Genomic DNA, 22,157 nt, shown 5'->3' on the forward strand with positions numbered 1-22,157 from the left:
CTGTTGTCATTGCCATGACTGACAATCTGTAATATACTCTGCAAAAAAATAAATAAAATCAGGTTTGCCTTATTTTAAGAATCCTTGCAGGAGAAATAAAATATCTAGTATGAGAATACTAGAAATTTCATTTGTCTTTTACATTGTAATGTTTTTTTCTTTTTTGTTGCTTATTTTTGTTATAAATCTGAAAATCAATAACAAATTTTGAAAGAAAAAAAGAGAATACTAGCAATTTCAATCCTGGCATTGATCAGGAATTCAAAGAAGAAGAAATTTCTTTTGATCAGTTTTGAATCTGGTTCAAATCAGTTTTGAAAGGTATAGTCCGCTATTTTGATTCAAAAAGTTATCCTGTTGAATTCAAGCACAGGAAGAAACCTGCTCACTGATCTCAGAAACTATAATGCAAAACTTGGTCGCAATGTCTTAAGAGATGTCTAAGTGCATAGAGAATGGAAAAACAGCATTCTGAAATATGTAGTAGAATATTAGGATGCCTTTAATTTTTATAGGAATTATTGAAATTGTAAAAGATGCCACGACGATAGCCAAAATCCAGCAAAGCACAGGTGGAAACACAGGAGCCTTTAAGGATGAAGTATTAAACCAGTGGCTAAAGGATAAATGTGTAATTGAAGAAAAGGTGAGTTATTTCTTCTTTTCACTGGTTTAAAAAAATGTAATTATTATGAGTACAGTGGTGCCTCGCAAGATGAAATTAATCCGTTCCACGAGTCTCTTTGTCTTGCGGTTTCTTCGTCTTGCGAAGCACGGCTATTAGCGGCTTAGTGGCTATTAGCGGCTTAGCGGCTATTAACGGCTTAGCGGCTTTAAGAAAAAGGAAACAAACTCGCAAGAACTCGCAAGACGTTTTGTCTTGCGAAGCAAGCCCATAGGGAAATTCGTCTTGCGGAACGACTCAAAAAACGGAAAACCCTTTCGTCTAGCGAGTTTTTCGTCTTGCGAGGCATTCGTCTTGCAGGGCACCACTGTATGTTGTTTTTTAAACTATTTTTAAATAGTTAAAGTAAAGGTAAAGGGACCCCTACCATTAGGTCCAGTCGTGACCGACTCTGGGGTTGCGGCGCTCATCTCACTTTTTTGGCCGAGGCAGTGTACAGCTTGTACGAGTGTACGAGCAGTGTACGAGCCAGTGTACAGGTCATGTGGCAAGCATGACTAAGCCGCTTCTGGCGAACCAGAGCAGCGCACAGAAACTCCATTTACCTTCCCGCCGGAGTGGTACCTATTTATCTACTTGCACTTTGACGTGCTTTCGAACTGCTAGGTTGACAGGAGCAGGGACTGAGCAACGGGAGCTCACCCCATCACAGGATTCGAACTGCCAACCTAGGCAAGTCCTAGGCTCTGTGGTTTAACCCACAGCGCCACCCGCGTCCCATTCTTACAGTAGTTGACACAATTCCATTCCTACCAGGAGCACTCAAAGAAACCTTTGGAAGATCCCAATACCACTTTTCAGTGAAATGCCAATTCTTGTGTGAAGCAGACTGTATATAGAGTGTACTCTTTACAACCTCACTCTACATAACTATGTATAAAGTTATTGATACAAGAATTGTTACATTTTAATACATCGTACTTGCTTCAGATAGGTGCCCTTAAAACTTTCCATTTGAGTCTGACTTGGGACTTGAGGAAAAGCTCCCCATTTTCTTTCAGCTTGCTTTGATTAACTTCTCTGTCTTGCTTGTAAAATGGCCACAACGATGAGCATACAAAAATGTTAAGAGGTTGTATCCAACTCAGTTATACTCCGAGGAGGCCCACTGTAATAAATAGACCTTAGTCATGTCCACAGGTGGCGCTGTGGGTTAAATCACAGAGCCTAGGACTTGCTGATCAGAAGGTTGGCGGTTCAAATCCCCGCGACGGGGTGAGCTCCCGTTGCTCGGTCCCAGCTCCTGCCGACCTAGCAGTTCGAAAGCACGTCAAAGTGGAAGTAGATAAATAGGTACCGCTCCGGCGGGAAGGTAAACGGCATTTCCATGCGCTGCTCTGGTTCGCCAGAAGCAGCTTAGTCATGCTGGCCACATGACCCGGAAGCTGTACGCCGGCTCCCTCGGCCAATCAAGCGAGATGAGCGCCGCAACCCCAGAGTTGGCCACAACTGGACCTAATGGTCAGGGGTCCTTTTACCTTCACCTAGTCATGTCCATTAATTTCAACAAGCCTACTCTCCAAACAATTACTCATATTGGATGCAGCCCATAGTATTTATTTGTTGGCCTCCATCTGTCTCGGGAGACAATGGAAGAAGGCGACTTTGGGGATAAAGTCAAACTGTTGGAGAGGCTATAGAGGCTGGTAGGGGAGAGAAAGGTTTTGCTGCAGGTGGGGCAGCTGAAGGCATCTGGTTTTGCTTCAACAGCTGCATCAGTTCTTTGAAAGCAAAGTTTTGCATAAGATGACATATGGTTGTGAAAAAAGAGCATTTTATTCTTTATAACAGTGAAATTTTGGCACTAAAGTTGATCATGGAAACACAGAAAGCTATCTTGCATTGAATCAGACCATTTATCCACCTCGTTCAGTATTGTCTACCTAGGCAGCCAATTGCTCTCTCGGACTTCAGACGACGACGACAACAACAACAACAACAACAACAAAAACAACAACAACATATTATTATTATTTATACCCCACCCATCTGGCTGGGCTTCCCCAGCCACTTTGGGCGGCTTCCAGAAATAATAATAATAATAATAATAATAATAATAATAATAATAATAATAATAATAATATTTTTTTATTTATACCCCGCCCCTCCCCAGCCAAGGCCAGGCTCAGAGCGGCTTACAAGCAATAATAAAAACAAGATGAATGATTACAACTTAAAAACAAAAATAAAATACAACATTAAAATAATGGAACATTAAAATGTAGCCTCATTGCAGGAGGAGAAGGAAAAGAAAAAAGAAAGAGAGGGAGGGAAGGAATCAAATTGGCTCCAAGCCAAAGGCCAGGCGGAACAACTCTGTCTTACAGGCCCTGCGGAAAGAAATCAGATCCTGCAGGGCCCTGGTCTCATGAGGCAGAGTGTTCCACCAGGCCGGAGCCAGAGTTGAAAAGGCCCTGGCTCTGGTTGAAGCCAATCTAACTTCCTTAGGGCCTGGGTCCACTAGGGTGTTGTTATTTATGGACCTTGAGAAAATACTGTAATACATCAAACATTAAAAGCTTCCCTAAACAGGGCTGCCTTCAGATGTCTTCTAAAAGTCTGGTAGTTGTTGTTCTCTTTGACATCTGGTGGGAGGGCGTTCCACAGGGCGGGCGTCACTACCGAGAAGGCCCTGTGCCTGGTTCCCTGTAACTTGGCTTCTCGCAATGAGGGAACCGACAAGGACTTCAGCAGCCCAACGTGGAGATGCTGAGGACTGAACCTGGAATCTTCTGCATGCAAATCATGCGCTCTGCCTGTGAGCTTTGGCCCTTCGTTACAGCTGCTTTCTTTAATTTATTAGTTTCAGGCAGCCGTGGATAGATTTGTGTACTCTTGTGCTGGTTACTGCGTGGCAACCTTTGTCCTTGGAATAGGAGACAGGCACAATGACAATATTATGATCACAGAGTCAGGTGAGTGTGTTTTGCTTTTGTTCACACCTGAGTGGCATCTATTTCAATGTAATTTGAATGCAAGCCTGCATTCCACTGCTACTATTAATGTAAGTGATCTTTACTGTCTACTGTTTACCATGACCTCAGAATTATTATTCTTACTTTTTAAAATGCTGCTACATGCCTTGGATTAGAGAAGAGGTTAGGTGTTGGTTAAAACCTGTGGGGAAGAACTGGTGACTGGAACGTGGAGAAAATGAACCTGAAAGTACAATGTTTGTGTGAAGGCAATTGCAAGACCATCCATCATGCGCTCCTTGCCCATAACTTGGGGTTTGCTTCACAGCTCCCCTAACAGACAGACTTAGCAGCGAGCCAGTCTAAGATTTCAGCCCTCAGCAGTGGCAGAATCCAAGCTGCCTGTCTTTTTTCCTTTTAAAAATCCATCCTTTGTGTTGCTGAAACTGCAAACCTTTTAAAACAGTTAAGCAGTTGCACAACTGCCCTGGGAACTTGGTGAATGAGGTATGCTGATGTTTTGCATCCTGGAAGTGCTCTTTCCTTATCTGGCTCCCCTTTCCTGCCACATTTAAGCTAGCCCTCTCAAATCCTGCAGAAACATTTCCCACCCCCAGTCTAGAGCCTAATCCAGAGAAAAATGTCTTTTTAGAAAGCTGTAGATCCAATATGGGACCTCCACTTTTAGAATGTTATGTCTGTCTTTGTCTTTCATTATCAGAAAGGAGAGAGACCTGCAAATTTTCAGTCATTAGGTTGTAAGAAAAAGTAACCTTTGACAAAGTTAAGAGAGCTATTTCCATGGAAAGGTAAGGTCAGTAGAGTTGGGTGGGAGAGAGGCTGAAGAGGGATGACAGTTTTTGAGTCATACAAGACGCACTTTTTCAAACTATATCCAGGTCAAAAAAGCATGCAAGATCGCAAACTAATTTGCACCTGCAATGAGGTCTTTTTAATGACCACTAAGCATCATATTGATTTCTCCTTCCAAAGGTAATCTATTTCATATCGACTTCGGCCATATTCTTGGAAATTACAAGAGCTTCCTTGGAATTAATAAGGAAAGAGTTCCTTTTGTATTAACACCGGATTTTCTGTTTGTCATGGGAACCACTGGAAAGAAAATGAGTCCCCGCTTTCAAAATTTTCAGGTATAAAAACAATAACCCATGAGTGAACCTTATAAGAGAAATGTGCAGTACACCTTAGATTTGAATGTTAGCTGCAACATGTTATCATCCAACATTGCAAAATAAGTTGACCGAGATCCCTACATTTGAATCTGAAGGAAGGGGAAGAAGATAGCAGAGGAAGGATTTTAGGGGGAGGGGCAACAAAATTATTTAGCGGCTTCATGCTTTTTCTATTCAGCAGTAGACCATAATATTCCTTGAGTTTTTAAAATGACAACCCATCTATTCCTTTGTGGCAAGGCTAACTACCCTTTACCCCATATACTTTGTGTGGAGAGAAATGTTGTACAATCGATACTAGATCCGGACTAGCAGTACTGTAGGGCTGCATCCTACGCCACATTTCTACACAGCCATATGCAAATCTAAATGTGTACAACAGAATAGCACGTACAGATGCATGTCCTTGTGTGTGGGGTTGTCTTCAGATTCCCCCTGTTTATGCATGAGGTATGTGAAGAGACTCCCTTAATTATATTGGAGCATTTGGACTCCGCCTACCAACTGAAGCTCTCAACGCAGCTTGCAGTATATTAAAAATGCAATAAAATAGGCAATGGTGCACTAGTTACGAGAGTGGGGTGAATATGAATATACAAACGCAAGAGGCTGCGGGGGCACAGATATTAGAAACCTCTCTCCGTATCCTCTGATGTTCCATCTGCCACTCTCCCTGCTAAGAATAGAACTTGGGTGATGGGTGGGGTCTTGAAAAAGCAGTCTCTCCTCCATTTCTGCATCCTTTGACTTGGAAGCACCGACTGCTTCTGAAACTCTGGGTGCTTCCTTCCCTATTTCGTCAGTCACAATAGTTGACCCTCAAGTCATTAGCTGTAATTGTATGCACATGGGGATTCACATGTCAGTGGTTGACATGCTCTGAATTCCTAGCAGTCTGGAGTTCCATGGAAGTTTATTGGGGATTCCTCACAGGAAGCATCAGGAATGTTGGACAAGCTTCCTCGAAAAAGTCTTACATACTCTTGCTGATCTCCTTCAATCTGCAGTTGCAAATGGAGTCCTGATTGCATGCTCCACCCACCCACTCAGCTTCTTCAGGGCAATAGTGAAACCCAAAAAAGTGTGGCTGGCACCCCATGTGAACAGAATGTGCTCCTTCTAACATGCCTCTGGGTCCTCTGCAAAGCTCCAGGGTTCCTTGCCAGATAAATCCCATGCAGAAAACGTTCCATGATGGACGGAAGTTAGGTCTGTGGCTTTCAAACCAACCCAGAGCAATGGCTTTGCAGAAGCACAAAAACAACTGTGACAAAATTAGGTGGATTGGACTTTGTGCATCCTTTCTGGATCCTCTGGATCTATGTAGACTCTGTTCTCCAAAGTATCACTACACCCTAGGGCTGCTGTGTGAGAAGAATGGGTAGAGTCAGTGGGCGTAGCACCCATTGGAAGTGCTATTTCACACGTTTAGATAAGAGGACTGATTTTGGGTACCGTTTTTTCTGACTAACCACAAGTCTCTTCATAGCCTATAGTCATTTCAATGAGGTTTGTTTGTTTGTTTGCCTCTAAAGGATATCTGTGTGAGGGCTTACCTTGCTCTTCGGCATCACACAAACCTTCTCATCATCCTGTTTTCCATGATGCTGATGACTGGAATGCCTCAGCTGACTAGCAAAGAAGATATTGAGTACATCCGCGATGCACTGACGGTTGGCAAAAACGAAGAAGATGCTAAGAAGTATTTCCTAGATCAGATCGAGATTTGTAGGGATAAAGGGTGGACTGTGCAGTTCAATTGGTTTCTGCATCTTGTGCTTGGAATCAAACAAGGCGTGGAGAAACATTCTGCCTAATGGTGAACGGATGCACACATAACTAGAAAGTAACCTGCTGTTACAATCGGTTCTTAGCCTTTTGGGCCACCCCAGTTCCAGGGACTTTCCCCTGCCTAAAATCCAACTCTCATTAAAAAAAGAGAACTTTTTGTCGAGGTGTTGATACAGCACCGTGGTTGATTTAACATACACAAAAGCCTTGTTGAAATGGCCTTCATGCTCCCCCCTTATTTGCCACAGGTGTTTAATAACCTATTGTTAGAATTTAGGTGGTACCACTGCTTTGCTGATTGTTTTGTGTAGCTCCTGCAGCAGGATAGAAAGAAAGACCTTCTGAAAATACTGGACCATATGCAGAATAATTTTTAAAGTAATTTTTTCTCTTTCTCTTTTAATTTTTAAGTAAACTGTAATTTACAAATATTTTCTCTGAGATCAAATGTAGTGTGAGCAGGTGTCCCCTTGTGAACTTGGGGTTTCCTTCCTCCTCTCCCACCTGAAGCCCCCCAAGCCAGCTCCAGAGGTTGGAGGACCTTCCAGATAAGGAGAGATGGAGGTGGGCAAAGAGAAGCTGGAAGTCCTGCTCTCTGCTTTCATAATATTAGCAAAGGGACTCCGTTGTTTTAAGGGTAGGAAGTTGGAAGAGGAAGCATCATAGCGGTGTCATTCTAGGTCGAGAAATCCTCTCTGTTGCTGGGATGAATATTACACACAAGACGAATCATTCATCTATCTGGAAACTGAAGTGCCACTGTCCGTGGATTCCTCTGGTAGCCAATCACAGAGTGTTTCAGATCATCCCTTTGAAGAAAGAAGATGGAAGAGCAAATTGCAGGAGCCAATTTGCATTGGTGGGGGGACAGGGACTGCTAAGGTTGATAGGTAGTAAACAGCTGATCCATTCTTAAATTACTTGCAACCACTGCCTGTTAAGTCTGTACCTATTATTACTCTACGTGTGGAAGGATAAAATCTCTGTAACAGGGATTATTTGTCCAAGAGAAGCGCTGATTGGAAAGTAATTTTACCCATCTAAATTTCATTCTTGGCAGTGTCGGTTAGGTTTAAAGTTTTCAACCTTTCTTCCGGAGTTTTTTCCCCTTTTTAAAAAGTGAGTGGTAGTTTTCATTGCCTGGCGCAGTGATATATTTATACTAATTAATAGTAAACTCAGTGAAATATTAACTTGTATTTAAAAGCTTTATAATGGTGGTACTAGAAGAAACACTGTCCAAGAGCCTCTCCTTCATTTACCAAATGTTTTGACAAGCCAAAAGCTTATTTATTTTTCTCAGTGCCAGGTGTTTTAGTTTTCAAATACATACCACTGCCACAATCCAGAACCACAATGGTCATACCCAGCTTAAAAAAGAGTCCCCCCCCCCTTATATATAGTACTGCACAACAATCAAAACAGAATATAAAGAGACTATATATTAAATATAACTACTAGGGGTGGTATTCAGAGTAGATGCACTATAATTAATGAACTGAAGTTAGTTTTGTTCATTACTTTTAATGGGTCTACCCTGAGTAAAAAGTAGTTGAACACTACCCCTAGGTGTGTTAAGATCTTCACTAGGAAGATGGGGAGAATTTTATAATTGATTCTAGAACTGTAAAATTACAAGCATTGCTAATAATACAGATGTTGTCTGAATTGTGTTTATATAGCCAAAGCAAAAATGGCTTGAAATTCTGGCTTCCATGTGTTATGTAACAATTGGTATGTAACAGAGTATGTATGTTAAATGTTAAAAAGCGTAATAGATTTGGCTTAATCTTTTTCTCATCTACATGAGTCACTTAACATGGTGACCCAAATTAACAAAGTAATGTGTTGTGACTCTTTATTAAGAAACTCTTTCTTTCCTTTTCCATTTAAATTGTTGTTTTATGTGCAGTGATTTCTTATACAGTATTAAGTAATTTTGGCTGAAATAGGAAAACATATTCTAACAAAGTTGCTTGTAAATGTTTTAAAACTCAGAATGTGTACTGTAGGCTTACAGTTTTAAAAACTGTGTCCTAATTTTGAAATGATTTGCATATATGATTGATTAAACAATACTCATATACCTCTTTTTCTCTCATAATTTTATTTTAAAACTCTGTAACTATGAAAATATTTCATACTGATTAGGAAGAAGTGAGGTTTCTAGTTTGTCCTTGCACTCTTTCTGCTGCATTAACATTCACACACATGAACAAATAGCACAGGAACACTCACTATTGGCTGAAAATGCCCTAAATAATATCAAGTGCTAGAGTGCTAATATATGGTAAATGGCAGCAGGAACATTATTTCACCCTAACCACCAGATATCTACCAGTAACAATTACAGTAAGTTGAATAACTCTGCATAACTTTTCTAATTTTGCATTAAGTATTTTCTCATTTGTAATAATGTAATCTGCTTTTGTTTGCCCAATGGATACCTTACTCAGCAGCACTGCCTCTGGCTCCTAAGATTTCTCCAAGAATTCCTCATCTATTTCAATCTCAACCCTAGAGCTGGATATACAGGTCTTTAAAGCTAGGAGGCCTAATTCTGTAGCCAGTACTATAGGCTGTGGCCCTTGGGGCTAGATCCTTTCCCAGTAGTTGCATTGTGAATGCCCACGGCCGTTAGCTATGTGAGTTTGCACACTGCAGAGAGAAAGGGCTTGTGGACCCTTTTGGGTGTGACCTTTTGTCCAGCATTGAAGTAAAACCAGACAACAGACCAAAAATATTCTTTGGAAGGATTTAAAATGAGACATACTGCAAAGCTGAGGCCAGCTTAGCAACTTTGCTGCCAAGCTACAGAAGCAAGAACACTGCATAGGGACAAAGTAAAGTAAAGGTAAAGGGACCCTGACCATTAGGTCCAGTCGTGGCTGACTCTGGGGTTGCGGCGCTCATCTCGCTTTACTGGCCGAGGGAGCCGGCGTACAGCTTCTGGGTCATGTGGCCAGCATGATGAAGCCGCTTCTGGCGAACCAGAGCAGTGCACGGAAATGCCGTTTACCTTCCCGCCAGAGTGGTACCTATTTATCTCCTTGCACTTTGACGTGCTTTTGAACTGCTAGGTTGGCAGGAACTGGGACCGAGCAATGGGAGCTCACCCCGTTGTAAGGATTTGAACCGCCAACCCTACGCTCTGGCTTAACCCACAGCACCACTTATTATTTAATAAGAAGCTAATATTTAATAATTTTAATTTTATTCAAGAGGGACGCAGGTGGTGCTGTGGTTTAAACCACAGAGCCTAGGGCCTGCCGATCAGAAGGTTGGCGGTTCAAATCCCCACAACGGGGTGAGCTCCCATTGCTCAATTCCAGCTCCTGCCAACCTAGCAGTTTGAAAGCACGTCAAAGTGCAAGTAGATAAATAGGTACCACTCCGGCGGGAAGGTAAACGGCGTTTCCGTGCGCTGCTCTGGTTCGCCAGAAGCGGCTTAGTCATGTTGGCCACATGACCCGGAAGCTGTACGCTGGCTCCCTCGGCCTATAGAGCGAGATGAGCGCCGCAACCCCAGAGTCAGCCACGACTGGACCTAATGGTCAGGGGTCCCTTTACCTTTAATATTTAATAATTAACAGTTCATGCCTTTTTAAATGTGCTTGTGGGAGGGGGGCTATTGGTTATATTATGTGGTTTTATTCTGTATTTTACGTATGTTTATGCTGTGAACCGCCCTGAGATCTTCAGGTGAGGGGCAGTATACAAAATTAATCGATTAATTAAGCAGCAGGGAGACTAGGCCCCCTGGCCACGCTCCAAGCTTCATGAACCTCCTGTCAGGAGCAGCAGCAGCATCTTCTGCCACAAAAGACGAGCAGAGCTGCCAACTGGCCAGAAAGAAAAGGCGAAGGGAGGGGAAACAGGCCCGGCATGTTCCTGCGCCTTTAACAGCAGCCTGCTTTGTGGGAGGCAGCTTTTCAGGGAAATGGCAGCTCAGCCGATTTCTAGAAACCATGCAGCTGTTTCATAGAAAGAGGAGCTGGGGGGGAAATAGTAAAAAAATAATAATATGGCCAGCAAGCCCAAAGCAGTCCCCGGGGGACTCTTCCATTGCACTATATTGACTTATCATGTAAGGCTTTTCCCAGCGCCCCGATGCAGCCCCCCAACTCCAACCGGGCCTTGCTCGCTCGCTTGCTCGCGTGCCTTCCTCCGATTGCATTTGCAACGCTGCAGCAGCAGCAGCCGCCGCGCGCGCGGCGGAAGGTTGTCATGGTTTCGCGGGTCACATGCGCGCGAGGTTTCCCCCAGCGCTGGGGGGCGGGAGATGCGGCTGCAGTCGCCGTCGGGACTGGCTCGTTCCCGGCTGCTGCTGCTGCTGCACGGAGCAGGGCGGGGGTGCAAAGAACCCAAGGCAAGCAAGCAAGCAAGCAAGCCAGCTAACCGGCAGCAGCAGCAGCAGCAGCCTTGCAAGTGCAGCCTTGCAAGCGCCCGGTTGCAAGCTCGGCGGGGGGGAGCGGGTGGCTCGGGGACCCCCGCTGGGCTCCCCCCTCCTCCCTCTCCGCCCGCCCACCTGCCTTCCTGCCCCCCCCCCACCCCGCGCGCTCCCCCGGGATGAGCATCTCCGTCCCGGAGGGGCTGACGGAGCTGCTGCAGGGCTTCACGGTGGAGGTGCTGCGGAGCCAGCCGGGGGACCTGCTGGAATTCGCCCTCCAGTACTTCGGGCGCCTCAAGGCGGAGGCGGGTCCGGGGGCGGCGGCGGGGGGGCGGCAGCAGCAGGAGGACGGCCAGCGCCACTTCAATGCGGGCCCCCCCGAGGCGCTGCGCAGGGCCCCCTCCGAGGGCGGCCGGGGGGTCAACTTCGCCCAGGAGCCCATGCAGACCGACTCCGAAGCGGACGACGACGAGGAGGAGGAGGAGGCGGAAGGATTCGCCGGTAAGCCCAGCCTCCGTCGGAAAACGCCCCCCGCCAAGGGAGGGCGAAGGGGGGCAGCGGAGGCCACTCCAGGCCGGGGGGGGGGAGTCTGCTTCCAGCCCCATTTCCCCCAGAAAAGGGGGACAGGGCTGACCCCGAGGTGCAGGTGGGGGGACTGGGGTGCCGCCCCCTCGGGTCGCCTTGGGGTGGCTTCGCGGGAGGGAACAAAGGCAGCGGGTCGTTTCCCGCGAGGGAGTCTCTTCCTGCCCCCCCCAAAGCTGCATTTCTGCCAGTAAACTGGCTTTGAAGTCTATTTTTTTTAAATTAAGTAGTATATAAATAAAATAATAATAATAAGAATGCAGGATATTTGCCCCTGCAATCTTAGTCGTTTCTTAAGCTACATGAACCAACCTCCCCCCACCCCAAAAGCTGTCAGATCCCCTCATATTTGGCACCACCCAAGCAGTTAAAGGTTCCCAGGGGCTGGGTTGCCAGCTTTTGGGCTGGCCTCTGCTCCTGTGCCCTTAGAAGAATCGCTTGCCCTGCAGATCAGCAGTTGGAGTAAGTTGGGGAAGTTTTCTGGCCGGGCGCTTAGGTCTGGAAACCCAGAGAGGAAGAAGGTGTGGGGTGTCTTTCATTCACAAATTTGGGGAGGAAAAACAATTGTTTCCTTATGAATGAAACCGTTTGACACGGCTTCTGAGGCGGGATTTTTTCTTCTCTTCACCGTGTGAGCTGTCACTTGGCAGATCTCGCCATAGGGCAAGTAGCCATATCTTTGGTGATAGTCAGAGACATCTTTGGGAAGTGGAGGAGCAGGCCTTGGCATACCTGAGCAGGAAGCTCAGGATTTAGGGTACGAATAGCAGCATCTCCATACCACTCTCCTTTCCAGGGATGAGCTGCGTGAGAAGCTGCTCATGTGATGTGCAGCTCAGTTCTGCTTCTTTGGATTTCGAAAGCCCCCCCCCCCCAAAGCTGTCCTAGAGGCAGAGAAAGAAGGAGAGGCGTGATGAGCTTGCTGGCTTGTCACCATCCCTGCCCACTCAGTAATGAGGGGCTGTTAGCAGACTTATTCTTCGCAAACCAGCAAGAGGAAATGAGTTGCTGGATGCGGAGCTTTCTGTTTTCCCTTTGCTTCCTTGCGGATAATCTTCCCTACTTATCTCAAATAATGGAAGGACTAAGCTGAACCAACCAAGCTGGCCTTGGTGTGTTGAAGGAGAAGGCACTAACTTTTTGTTTTTCTCAGGTATCAGATGGGAGCAATGACTCCCTCTGAACACATTCAAATTCCCTTCCCTTGACAATTAAGGGACTCGGATGGCGCTGTGGGTTAAACCACAGAGCCTAGGACTTGCTGATCAGAAGGTCGGCGGTTCAAATCCCCGCGACGGGGTGAGCTTCCGTTGCTCCTGTCAACCTAGCAGTTCACAAGCACCTCAAAGTGCAAGTACAGTGGTGCCTCGCAAGACGAAATTAATTCGTTCCGCAAGTTTATTCTTCTTGCGAGTTTTTCGTCTTGCGAAGCACGGTTTCCCATAGGAATGCATTGAAAATCAATTAATGCGTTCCTAGGGAAACCGCTTGCCAGGCTGGCGGTGCGGAGAAGGGCTTTTCTCCCCACCGCAAGCCTTCAGGACAGGTACGGGAACAGAGGGGAAGGCGCGCAGCGCTTTCCCTCTGTTCCCGGGGCTTGCGTGGGAGGAGGGTTTTTCCTCCCTACCGCCAACATTCAGAACAGCATTCTGAATGTTGGCGGTGGGAAGGAAAACCCTCCTCCCACCCCAAGTCTTCAGGAAAGCCATCCGAAGCCGGGCGGCGGGAGAAGGTGTCCCCGCCCCCCCGCCCGGCATCGGAGCTTCGTTCCGATGGCGGGCGGCGGGAGGAGGTGTCCCCGCCCCCCCGGCATCGGAGCTTCGTTCCGATGGCGGGCGGCGGGAGAACGCGTTCCCGCCCCCCCGCCCGGCATCGGAGCTTCGTTCTGATGGCGGGCGGCGGGAGAATGCGTTCCCGCCCCCCCCGCCCGGCATCGGAGCTTCGTTCCGATGGCGGGCGGCGGGAGGAGGTGTCCCCGCCCCCCCGCCCGGCATCGGAGCTTCGTTCCGATGGCGGGCGGCGGGAGAACGCGTTCCCGCCCCCCCCCCGCCCGGCATCGGAGCTTCGTTCCGATGGCGGGAGGAGGTCCGAGGACAGTGGGGAAGACACGCTGCGCTTCCCCGCTGTCCCGGAGATTTCCCTATGGGCTTTCGTCTTGCGAAGCAAGCCCATAGGGAAAATCGTCTTGCGAAGCAACTCGCAAACGGAAAACCCTTTCGTCTAGCGGGTTTTCCGTCTTGCGAGGCGTTCGTCTTGCGGGGTACCACTGTAGATAAATAGGTACCGCTCCGGCAGGAAGGCCGTGCGCTGCTCTGGTTCACCAGAAGCGGCTTAGTCATGCTGGCCACATGACCCAGAAGCCGCACACCGACTCCCTCAGCCAATAAAGCAAGATGAGCGCCGCAACCCCAGAGTCGGCCACGACTGGACCTAATGGTCAGGCGTCCCTTTACCTTTACAACCTCCACAAATTTGGGATTTGGGGAAGATATAGAAGAAACAGGGATAACCCATATTTGTGGGTTTGTGCTCCAATGTATATATATTTCTCCCTGTCTCTCTCTCATGGGTTTCTCAGTTTTGGGGTGGCAAAACTATACCAAAATTCAGAAAAGTCTAGGAAAGTATTGCTTCTTTGTGCTTTGAATAAGCATAGCTAGGAACAAGCTGGCAGTCGTTGCAAGCAGTCATTTCAGGAGATGATGTTACTTGCAAAAGGGCTCATTGAGTGATGGTGGCTAATTTTTCCTTTGTTTTCCCTCCTCCTTGGAAACACACAAAGGGCTTTGCAACTGCTAGCAAACCTATATTGATCAACAGTTCCGTTAATGTGAAAGTTGACACTTTCTAAAAGGAGGATGAGGCTTTAAAGGGAAAGAGAACAAGCAAGGGTAGCGAGAGTGCTGGTGCAAAAAGCTGAGAAATGTATTGGTTGTGCAATGGGGAATATCCATTCAAGAGCTGCTGTTGGGGGGTTTGTTGACTGTAGGGGAATATGTCAATATTTGGCCTATGTCTTTAGTTTGTTGTTTTTCCAGAAATGGTTAGTTTTGTGATATTTATCTGTAACTGAGATCCTCTGTTCCTTCATGGTTACAGGAACCACAGTTGTTTATATGGTTCCCATGTGGATAAACTGCAATTTATTGTGGGAACCAACACTCATAGATGTTTTGCATGCCTTGGTTTGCTCCCGGGCGTCTGTTCAGCAGCGAGCTGAGGCCAACCCTGGCTCTGGGACTTGTGTATCTGTATGATGTTCAGGTTTATTGCATTCACATGCTACGTTTTAAGTCAAGGCATAGGCAAACTCGGCCCTCCAGATGTTTTGGGACTACAATTCCCATCATCTCTAGCTAACAGGACCCAGTGGTCAGGGATGATGGGAGTTGTAGTCCCAAAACATCTGGAGGGCCAAGTTTGCTTGTGCCTGTTTTAAGTAGACATATGAAACACCTTCCACTAGGCACCTCGGTGGTGCAGCACCGTGACTGTGAGGTTAAGAAAGCCACGGTTTTCAGGACTTTGATGCAAAATGGGAGAGTGGGTTTGTGGGATTTTGTACAGACTCGCTATGTAATATGGCATCCTCAAAACAGCTGACTTGCTTACCCTTGCAGCTTGGAAGATGGTGGTAGAGAGGACTGTAGGTGGCGAATCAACATTTTTGGAGGCTCCCGTGCATTAGAATCAACAACCCTGGGCTTCCCTGTAAATAGAAATCTAGCCTAGCTGGCTGTGGGTTAGAACCTCTTTCCCTGGTTACCATCCTTTATTTATGAGTGCCGTCTATGTGCAACGTGCACGAAGCTTACCACGAAGAGGTATGACAGGTCCCTGCCCCGGAGGCCTTCCATAGAAACTGAGAAATAACAGAAGAAGGGGGAAATGGAAGCACGTATGGATAGACCGGGGAAGAATGTGCGATCATTTCAGTGGCTTATACTTTGATTTAGTAGGGAGCAGCAGTTGGGAGGGCAATGGAGGAAGACAGTTAATAGGGATGAGATAAAGAGAAGTGGCAGGGTGGTGCAAAAATCTGCTTCCTTGTTTTAGTTTTGTTGCATATGCAGGCAGTCTTTTTTTTTTTATAAATGTGGGGAAGCATTCAGAAAATACATTCCCTTCTTGCCGCCAGAAGGGGCACAGCTTTCTCTATCAACTCAGGTTTGCTACCTCCTTCTACTAAGTGTGAGTCCATGGATTTAAGACCCGTTCTGCACATTCCATAGGTAAAATGGTTGGAAAATGGACCAAACCTTTTCACTTTGTAGGCATGGAAACCGATGCTCCTCTTCGCACACAAAAAAAGTTTCCTGAATGTAGTAAAACTGCAAAGCTATTCAGAGTTTTCCTCCCTAGTTTACTTAAGAGGAAGATTATTCAAAAGTACGGCACTCCCTCTCCCCCCCCACCCCACCCTGGTCTGAAGTGGCGCAGTCCAGAATTCTACCACATTCTGTGAAATGTGTAGAACTCTAAATGATGCAGGTATCAGAGCCAATGATATGGAAATTATTCTTCTTTTAGAAGCACATTGTTCCGTACAATTAATCAGCAGTAATGAATATTACACAAGTCAACTGGAACGAGTACAAATTGAAAATCAAATAGTCAAAACAAAAAGCAAAGTTGTAATTATTATTCTTTCAGGTAGCTAAATCTAGGAAGTGCACATATTTATGTGTGCAGCCAGTGGCGTAGCGTGGGGGGTGCAGGGGGGGCCGGCCGCACCGGGCGCAACATCTGGGGTTAGGGCAAATCCACGGGTTAGGGGGCGCAAATCCACGGGTTAGGGGGCGCAAATTACTTGCCTTGCCCCGGGTGCTGACAACCCACGCTACGCCACTGTGTGCAGCAATTCAAGCGTGCCCAAATTTGTATATTGAGAGTTTTTGGTGCCTTCATTCCCCCTCCTTACAATTGAGCGCGCATGAATGAGTTGTTATATCTTAAAATATTTACAGGTATTATTATACAACAATTTTCAGGCAAAGGTTTGTATGTTTAAAACATACTGACCATGCAATCCTATACTTGGAGAAGAAAGTCCCAGGTGGGGGACTCAGGTCGGTGTGTAGGATTGTTGCATTTTTTTGAATGTCTTTCCCCATATGAAATATTTCCTATAGCTAATTATGGCTCTTTACTGGAGAAAAAGTTTTTTTTTGGGGGAAAAACACTTTTCTTTTTCAGTTTTTGAATATACCTATAACAATCACCATACAGTGGTACCTCGGGTTAAGTACTTAATTCGTTCCGGAGGTCCGTACTTAACCTGAAACTGTTCTCAACCTGAAGCACCACTTTAGCTAATGGGGCCTCCTGCTGCTGCTGTGCCACCGGAGCACGATTTCTGTTCTCATCCTGAAGCAAAGTTCTTAACCCGAGGTACTGTTTCTGAGTTAGCGGAGTCTGTAACCTGAAGCATATGTAATCTGAAGCGTATGTAACCCGAGGTACCACTGTATACCGCATTTTCCCATGTATAAGACTAAGTTTTTTAACCAAAAAATTAGGTTTAAAATTGGAGCTCGTCTTATATACAGATAGTGCTGAGGGGTGTTTTCTTAATTTGGAGTCTCCAAAAATAGGGGGCGTCTTATACATGGAAAAATACGGTACCTCAACCGCTCAAGAAACAGTCCATGCGTATACAGTATAAACAATATAGTCAAGCATTAAGCAAGTGTTTGGTGTTTGTGTTCTTTGGTGTTGTGTTATCCTACCTGTAAGAGCTGTGCCTCTAGCGCTTCCAGTATTGTGTTAATATAATTCTAGCTGCAGAAATGAAAAAAGAAGAAGTAGGTCTTTAAACAGTAAATTCTTAGGATCATTTATAAACAAAATTTAATAAAGCTAGCCTTGGATCAGGCTGTATCACCAGTCCCCTAAGAGAAGGGAAACCACTTCAGCATGTGAAATTAACATTGCAAACTTCCCTTAGGTTTTGTTTTGTTTTTAATTAAAAAATGTAAATCAAATGACCATGCTGAATTGGATCTTTCTCAATTTAGGGCAGTGGACTGCGTTCCAGAAAGCATGTGTTGTCACCATTGATGGCACGAGGGGATTGCGTGTTCCCAACTCTGCTCAGAACGTCTCAGGTGCTGACAAGCTGAAATACTTTGGGTGCTGAAATTTAGTACTCAAAGTGATAGTAAAACACAGGAATGCATTAAAATCAAATATCTTTAATACGGTCAATGACCAGCAAGCAACACAGGAATGCATTATGGTGGCTGTGCGACCGTATAGAGCTAATGGGTCCCTAAGGGTCAAAAGGAGAACCAGGACTTGCCTTAGGGGAAATTGCTGTTTGCCAACCAACCAAACTATCAATGGCTGCTAGGCATGTTCTCAGCCTTCACACTTAGAGGCAGTCGTGCTTCTGAATACCCATTGTGGGGAACCACAGGAGGGAGAAAGCTCTTTTGCTCAGTCCTGCTTTTGGGTTCCCTGCAGGCATCTGATTGGCCACTGTGAGAAAGGGATGCTGAAATGGATGGACCATTGGCCTGATCCAACATGGTCCTCTTCTGTCCTTCTGGCTTATCACAAGCCTGGAGCAAGCTGTACCTTTAAACCACTTGTAACGGAATAAGTGTAAACCTAACATTCCCACAGCTATGCTCTCCGGGAAGGCAAATCCTCAGCTTATCATTATTGTTTCAGTTGTTATGCTACAGCCAACAGTTACAGTGGTGCCCCGCAAGACGAAATTAATTCGTTCCGCAATTTTTGTCGTCTAGCGAATTTTTCGTCTTGCGAAGCACGAAATCCCATAGGAATGCATTGAAAATCAATTAATGCGTTCCTATGGTCAAAAAAAGTCCAAACAAAGCCAAATTTGGTACAACAACAGTTTATTAACTGCTCTTTAAAGTCACACATACTGTAAAGAGCAGTTCAAAAATTGAAGGGAAAATAAATTAACTTTATAAACAAAACATGTCTTTGTTTTTAGACAAAGAAAACAAAGTCGCGAGACGTTTTCATCTTGCGAAGCAAGCCCATAGGGGAAATTCGTCTTGCGAGGCAAATCGAAAACGGAAAAACCTTTCGTCTAGCGAGTTTTTTGTCTTGCGAGGCATTCGTCTTGCGGGGCACCACTGTACATGTGCAGTTGGGTGAAACTGTGTAGGTCTTGATTGGATAGTGCAGATGTGCACAGCAGCTCTGAACACTCCTGAAGCCAATTATATCATCTGTGAACCCCGGGAGGCCGGGGGAGAAAGCCACCACACAACCTGAAAGTGGAGGTGCAAGCTTGAGAGAGAGAGAGAGAGAGAATGGATTAAAATATCTACATTATGGCTGTCAAATTTGTGACTTACGGTAATGTTAAGAACTCGGTTGATTTAACTGTTGGTGAGTGAAGAACCTTGTCACATTGTATTTGTAATGGTGGATTTTTTTGTATTTATATGTTAATTTCTTATTGTAGGTGGTTATGCTCAAGAATTGCAAGTGGACAGCAGTAAATTAATACTTTCAGTGACCTGATTCTTAGAGCACAGTTATTGTAAACAATGTCTTCGTGCTTCAAAACTATCTTTACAATGACAGAAAGCCATTCTTTTAAATTATTTGGTTTTCTGTAGATATGTTAGCAGCATTTATAACTTCCAAGAAATGATTTGGTAAGCACCACAAGCATAGGAATGAAACTGCCTTAAAATCCTCAATTTCCTTAAAGAGATTTATTATACAAACAGAAACTGACCTGGTTTTGAGTCTCAGTGGGACTTAACTTCTGAGCAGAAAAGTATAGGATTGTGCAGTTGAGCTTTCAAGTTCATAGACAGGAAATATTAAAATAAGGCGCTAGAAAATGGATTTATTTTACGGGGTTGTAATAAAGGTGTACAAATAGCCACTGATAACAGATATAGTTACAGTTAATTGATATATATTTAGCTTCAGTGGTGTTTAAGGTGCTATTCAGAAACTTTGGCCATTGATGCCTTTAAAATATGGGCCTAATTTAAAAATCATTTACAATGTGTGTTTAGACATACTAAAATGTCTGAAATCTGGATCCTACTCATTTTCAGTTTGTTTTACGTCCCCTGCTAGTTTCTTGTTGCTTTATTCTGTGCTTTTTTTCTGTAAAGACTGTGTAATAAATAAATTCATTTTTCTTTTGCCGTGTATTTCATAAATCCCAGAACTGGGCTTTCTCCATAGATCACTTAAATAGCAGGATATGGATGAGATTGTTAGTTTCAGTTTCATGCATATTCATCCCAAGATAAAAAAAAAACAACAAAATTATTTGATCAACAACTGCTGCCTTCCCACTGCACTCAGATTGTAGCTAAGAGATTATGAAATTAATGCTAGGATTTATAGAATTCTGTATGCATTTTTAAAAGCCAGAGTTTCAAAAACAGCACAAAAATATAAGTGTTTATGAATATGAATTTCATTGTGTATTTCTTTACTTTTAAATGGGCTTCTGTACTCCGGACTAGTAAGAGAAACGCTTATGCGTAAACATCATTCTGTGCTAATCATAGCAGGGACACAACTGGCTGTACATTCCTCATATGCATTACATTACTCTTCCAGGCCTCATTAAAAAATCTGGATACATCATTTAATTGAGATGGAGATCCTCATGTAGGACCCCACACGACTTGTTGTCTGCAAATGAAGTTGAACTGGGGCCATAGTCTTTTGCATTTCGGGGCTTTCAGAAGTAATTATTTGATGTTGTGCTGAATGTGTTACACCCGGGGTAGTCAACCTTTTTATACCTACCACCCACTAATGCATCTTTCTTGATGGTAAAATTTCCTTACCGCCCACCAGTGCTGGATGGAAGGAAGATTCAGCTTGTGCTGTAGAACCCACTACCGCCCACCTAGAATCCTGAAACGCCCACTAGCGAGCGTTAGGGACCAGGTTGGCAACCCCTGTGTTACACAAATTGATTGACTAGAAAGAACCCCAGGGCCAGGTAAACAAAGTGGTAGAAACGAATGCATTTCTTTAAAAAGTGGTTTAGCAAAATCATGGATTTTGTTGTTGTTGTTTTTTAAGAATTTTATTAGGAATTTCAACATAAGAATTTATCCAAAATACATAATCTTCTTCTCTCCCCCCCCTCATTCCCCCCCCAAAGAAAAACCCACCCCACCCCCAGACTTCCCTCAGCTCCTCTCTGATTTCTCAACACATAGGGTTCTCTGCATATTATAACATTGTATGAATCCTTAATTTATCTATCTATCTATCTATCTATCTATCTATCTATCTATCTATCATCTATCCATCTATTACCAATAAAAACTTTGTGAATGTTTATTCAAAACCTGCCAAGGAGTCCAGTTCATTTTGTTGTTTCTTTAAGTACTTTGTAAAAGGTTCCCATTCTTCTTTAAAGTCACAGTTGTCCTTGTCACGTAGTTTGTGTGTCAGTTTCACCAGTTCTGCATAGTCCATCACTTTCTCTTGCCACAGTTCTTTAGTCGGGATTTCCTCATTCTTCCATCCTTGTGTTATTAGGACTCTTGCTGCTGTTGTCGCATACATGAAGATGTTTTTTAGTTTCCTTGGCAGGTCTTTTCCTACAATCCCTAGCAGAAATGCTTCAGGTTTTTTTTACAAACGTTAAATGGAACATTTTCTTCAACTCATTATATATCATTTCCCAAATTTTTTGATTTTGCTGCAATCCCACCACATATGGTAAGCAAAATCATGGTTTGACTCTGGCTGGATCCTCAGGCTCACACAATCATGCCCTGGTTTCCATTACAGGCTTGCAAGGCAACACAAACCAGTATTTGTCTGAATGAAATGGCAGACTGGCATGACTCAAACCAGGAAAGGTGGGAGGAAATGGACACATGAGGGGAATAGCAAGGAGAAGAGGAATCTGAATGTCCAGCCAAGGTCTGTGGTTTGGTATTATGTCTGAGCTACCCCTGTGATTGGAATCCTCAGACTAGAGTTGCAGAACCGCTTGTCTTCTGGCTGTGCTCCTGTGCATGCTAAGAACTGTGTGACAGGGAGAAATTCAACAGTGTGCCTGCTGGAGATGAGCTGCTGTGCTCATTTGGCCTGACACTCCTGTTCAGATCCTGGTATTGCTAAGAAAGAGTTAACTCCAACTCGCTCAGTGTGATTTACTGCTGGCTTGCCCCTGACAGAAGCAGACTTTCCCCATCACAGTACTGAGCGGTACAGGTGGGAGCATTGCAGGGAAAGGGAGAAGCATCTGACGGACTTTCCCATTCTGTGCAACTCTTAAAAGCCTAGGTGTCCCCTGAGGCCTAAAGCAAGTTACTCGTTCTAGTCATTCCACATAGATGCGTGTATAAACCAGTATTTATCCATTAGTGAGCCAGGATCCACCAGGGGTCTTCGACCGCTTTCAGGTGGTCCCCAATGCCACTGTCTGCACAGTACCTTTTTCCTTGCCTGTCCTGCCCTACTAGCTTCTCAGCTGGACCAATGCCAGAAACAGCAACTCCTTGCGTCCTGAGTAAAGGTAGTTTCAGAGATGGAGACGTTTGCAGGCAGGGAGGAGGGGAGGAAGGTAGCTCTCCTCCGAGAGGAAAGGGACAGAGGAGTTGTTGAAGGAAAGTGGA

The 22,157-nt window shown here is 44.9% G+C and overlaps 2 protein-coding genes across 6 annotated transcripts in view; both read left to right on the top strand.

The window, feature by feature from the left end:
* Positions 1-8,670, top strand: part of PIK3CG (phosphatidylinositol-4,5-bisphosphate 3-kinase catalytic subunit gamma) — a 30,866-nt gene extending 22,196 nt beyond the window's left edge. For 3 of the 4 annotated variants that reach the window (XM_028747435.2, XM_028747434.2, XM_077935785.1), the window contains exons 8-11: positions 516-646; positions 3,489-3,600; positions 4,594-4,751; positions 6,329-8,670. In XM_028747435.2, coding sequence (XP_028603268.2) covers positions 516-646; positions 3,489-3,600; positions 4,594-4,751; positions 6,329-6,610 — 683 coding nt within the window. In that variant the 3' untranslated portion in view covers positions 6,611-8,670. The remainder of the gene's footprint in view (positions 1-515; positions 647-3,488; positions 3,601-4,593; positions 4,752-6,328) is intronic. The other variant, XM_077935786.1, reaches the window with a different exon arrangement.
* A 2,241-nt stretch (positions 8,671-10,911) lies between these two features.
* The window catches only part of PRKAR2B (protein kinase cAMP-dependent type II regulatory subunit beta), a 66,191-nt gene continuing 54,945 nt past the window's right edge, over positions 10,912-22,157 (top strand). Inside the window, exon 1 of one of the 2 annotated variants that reach the window (XM_077935797.1) lies at positions 10,912-11,475. In XM_077935797.1, coding sequence (XP_077791923.1) covers positions 11,154-11,475 — 322 coding nt within the window. In that variant the 5' untranslated portion in view covers positions 10,912-11,153. The remainder of the gene's footprint in view (positions 11,476-22,157) is intronic. The other variant, XM_077935798.1, reaches the window with a different exon arrangement.

Source organism: Podarcis muralis, chromosome 10 (genome assembly GCF_964188315.1).
Source record: "Podarcis muralis chromosome 10, rPodMur119.hap1.1, whole genome shotgun sequence".
In the NCBI taxonomy this organism is placed as follows: Eukaryota; Metazoa; Chordata; class Lepidosauria; order Squamata; family Lacertidae; genus Podarcis; species Podarcis muralis.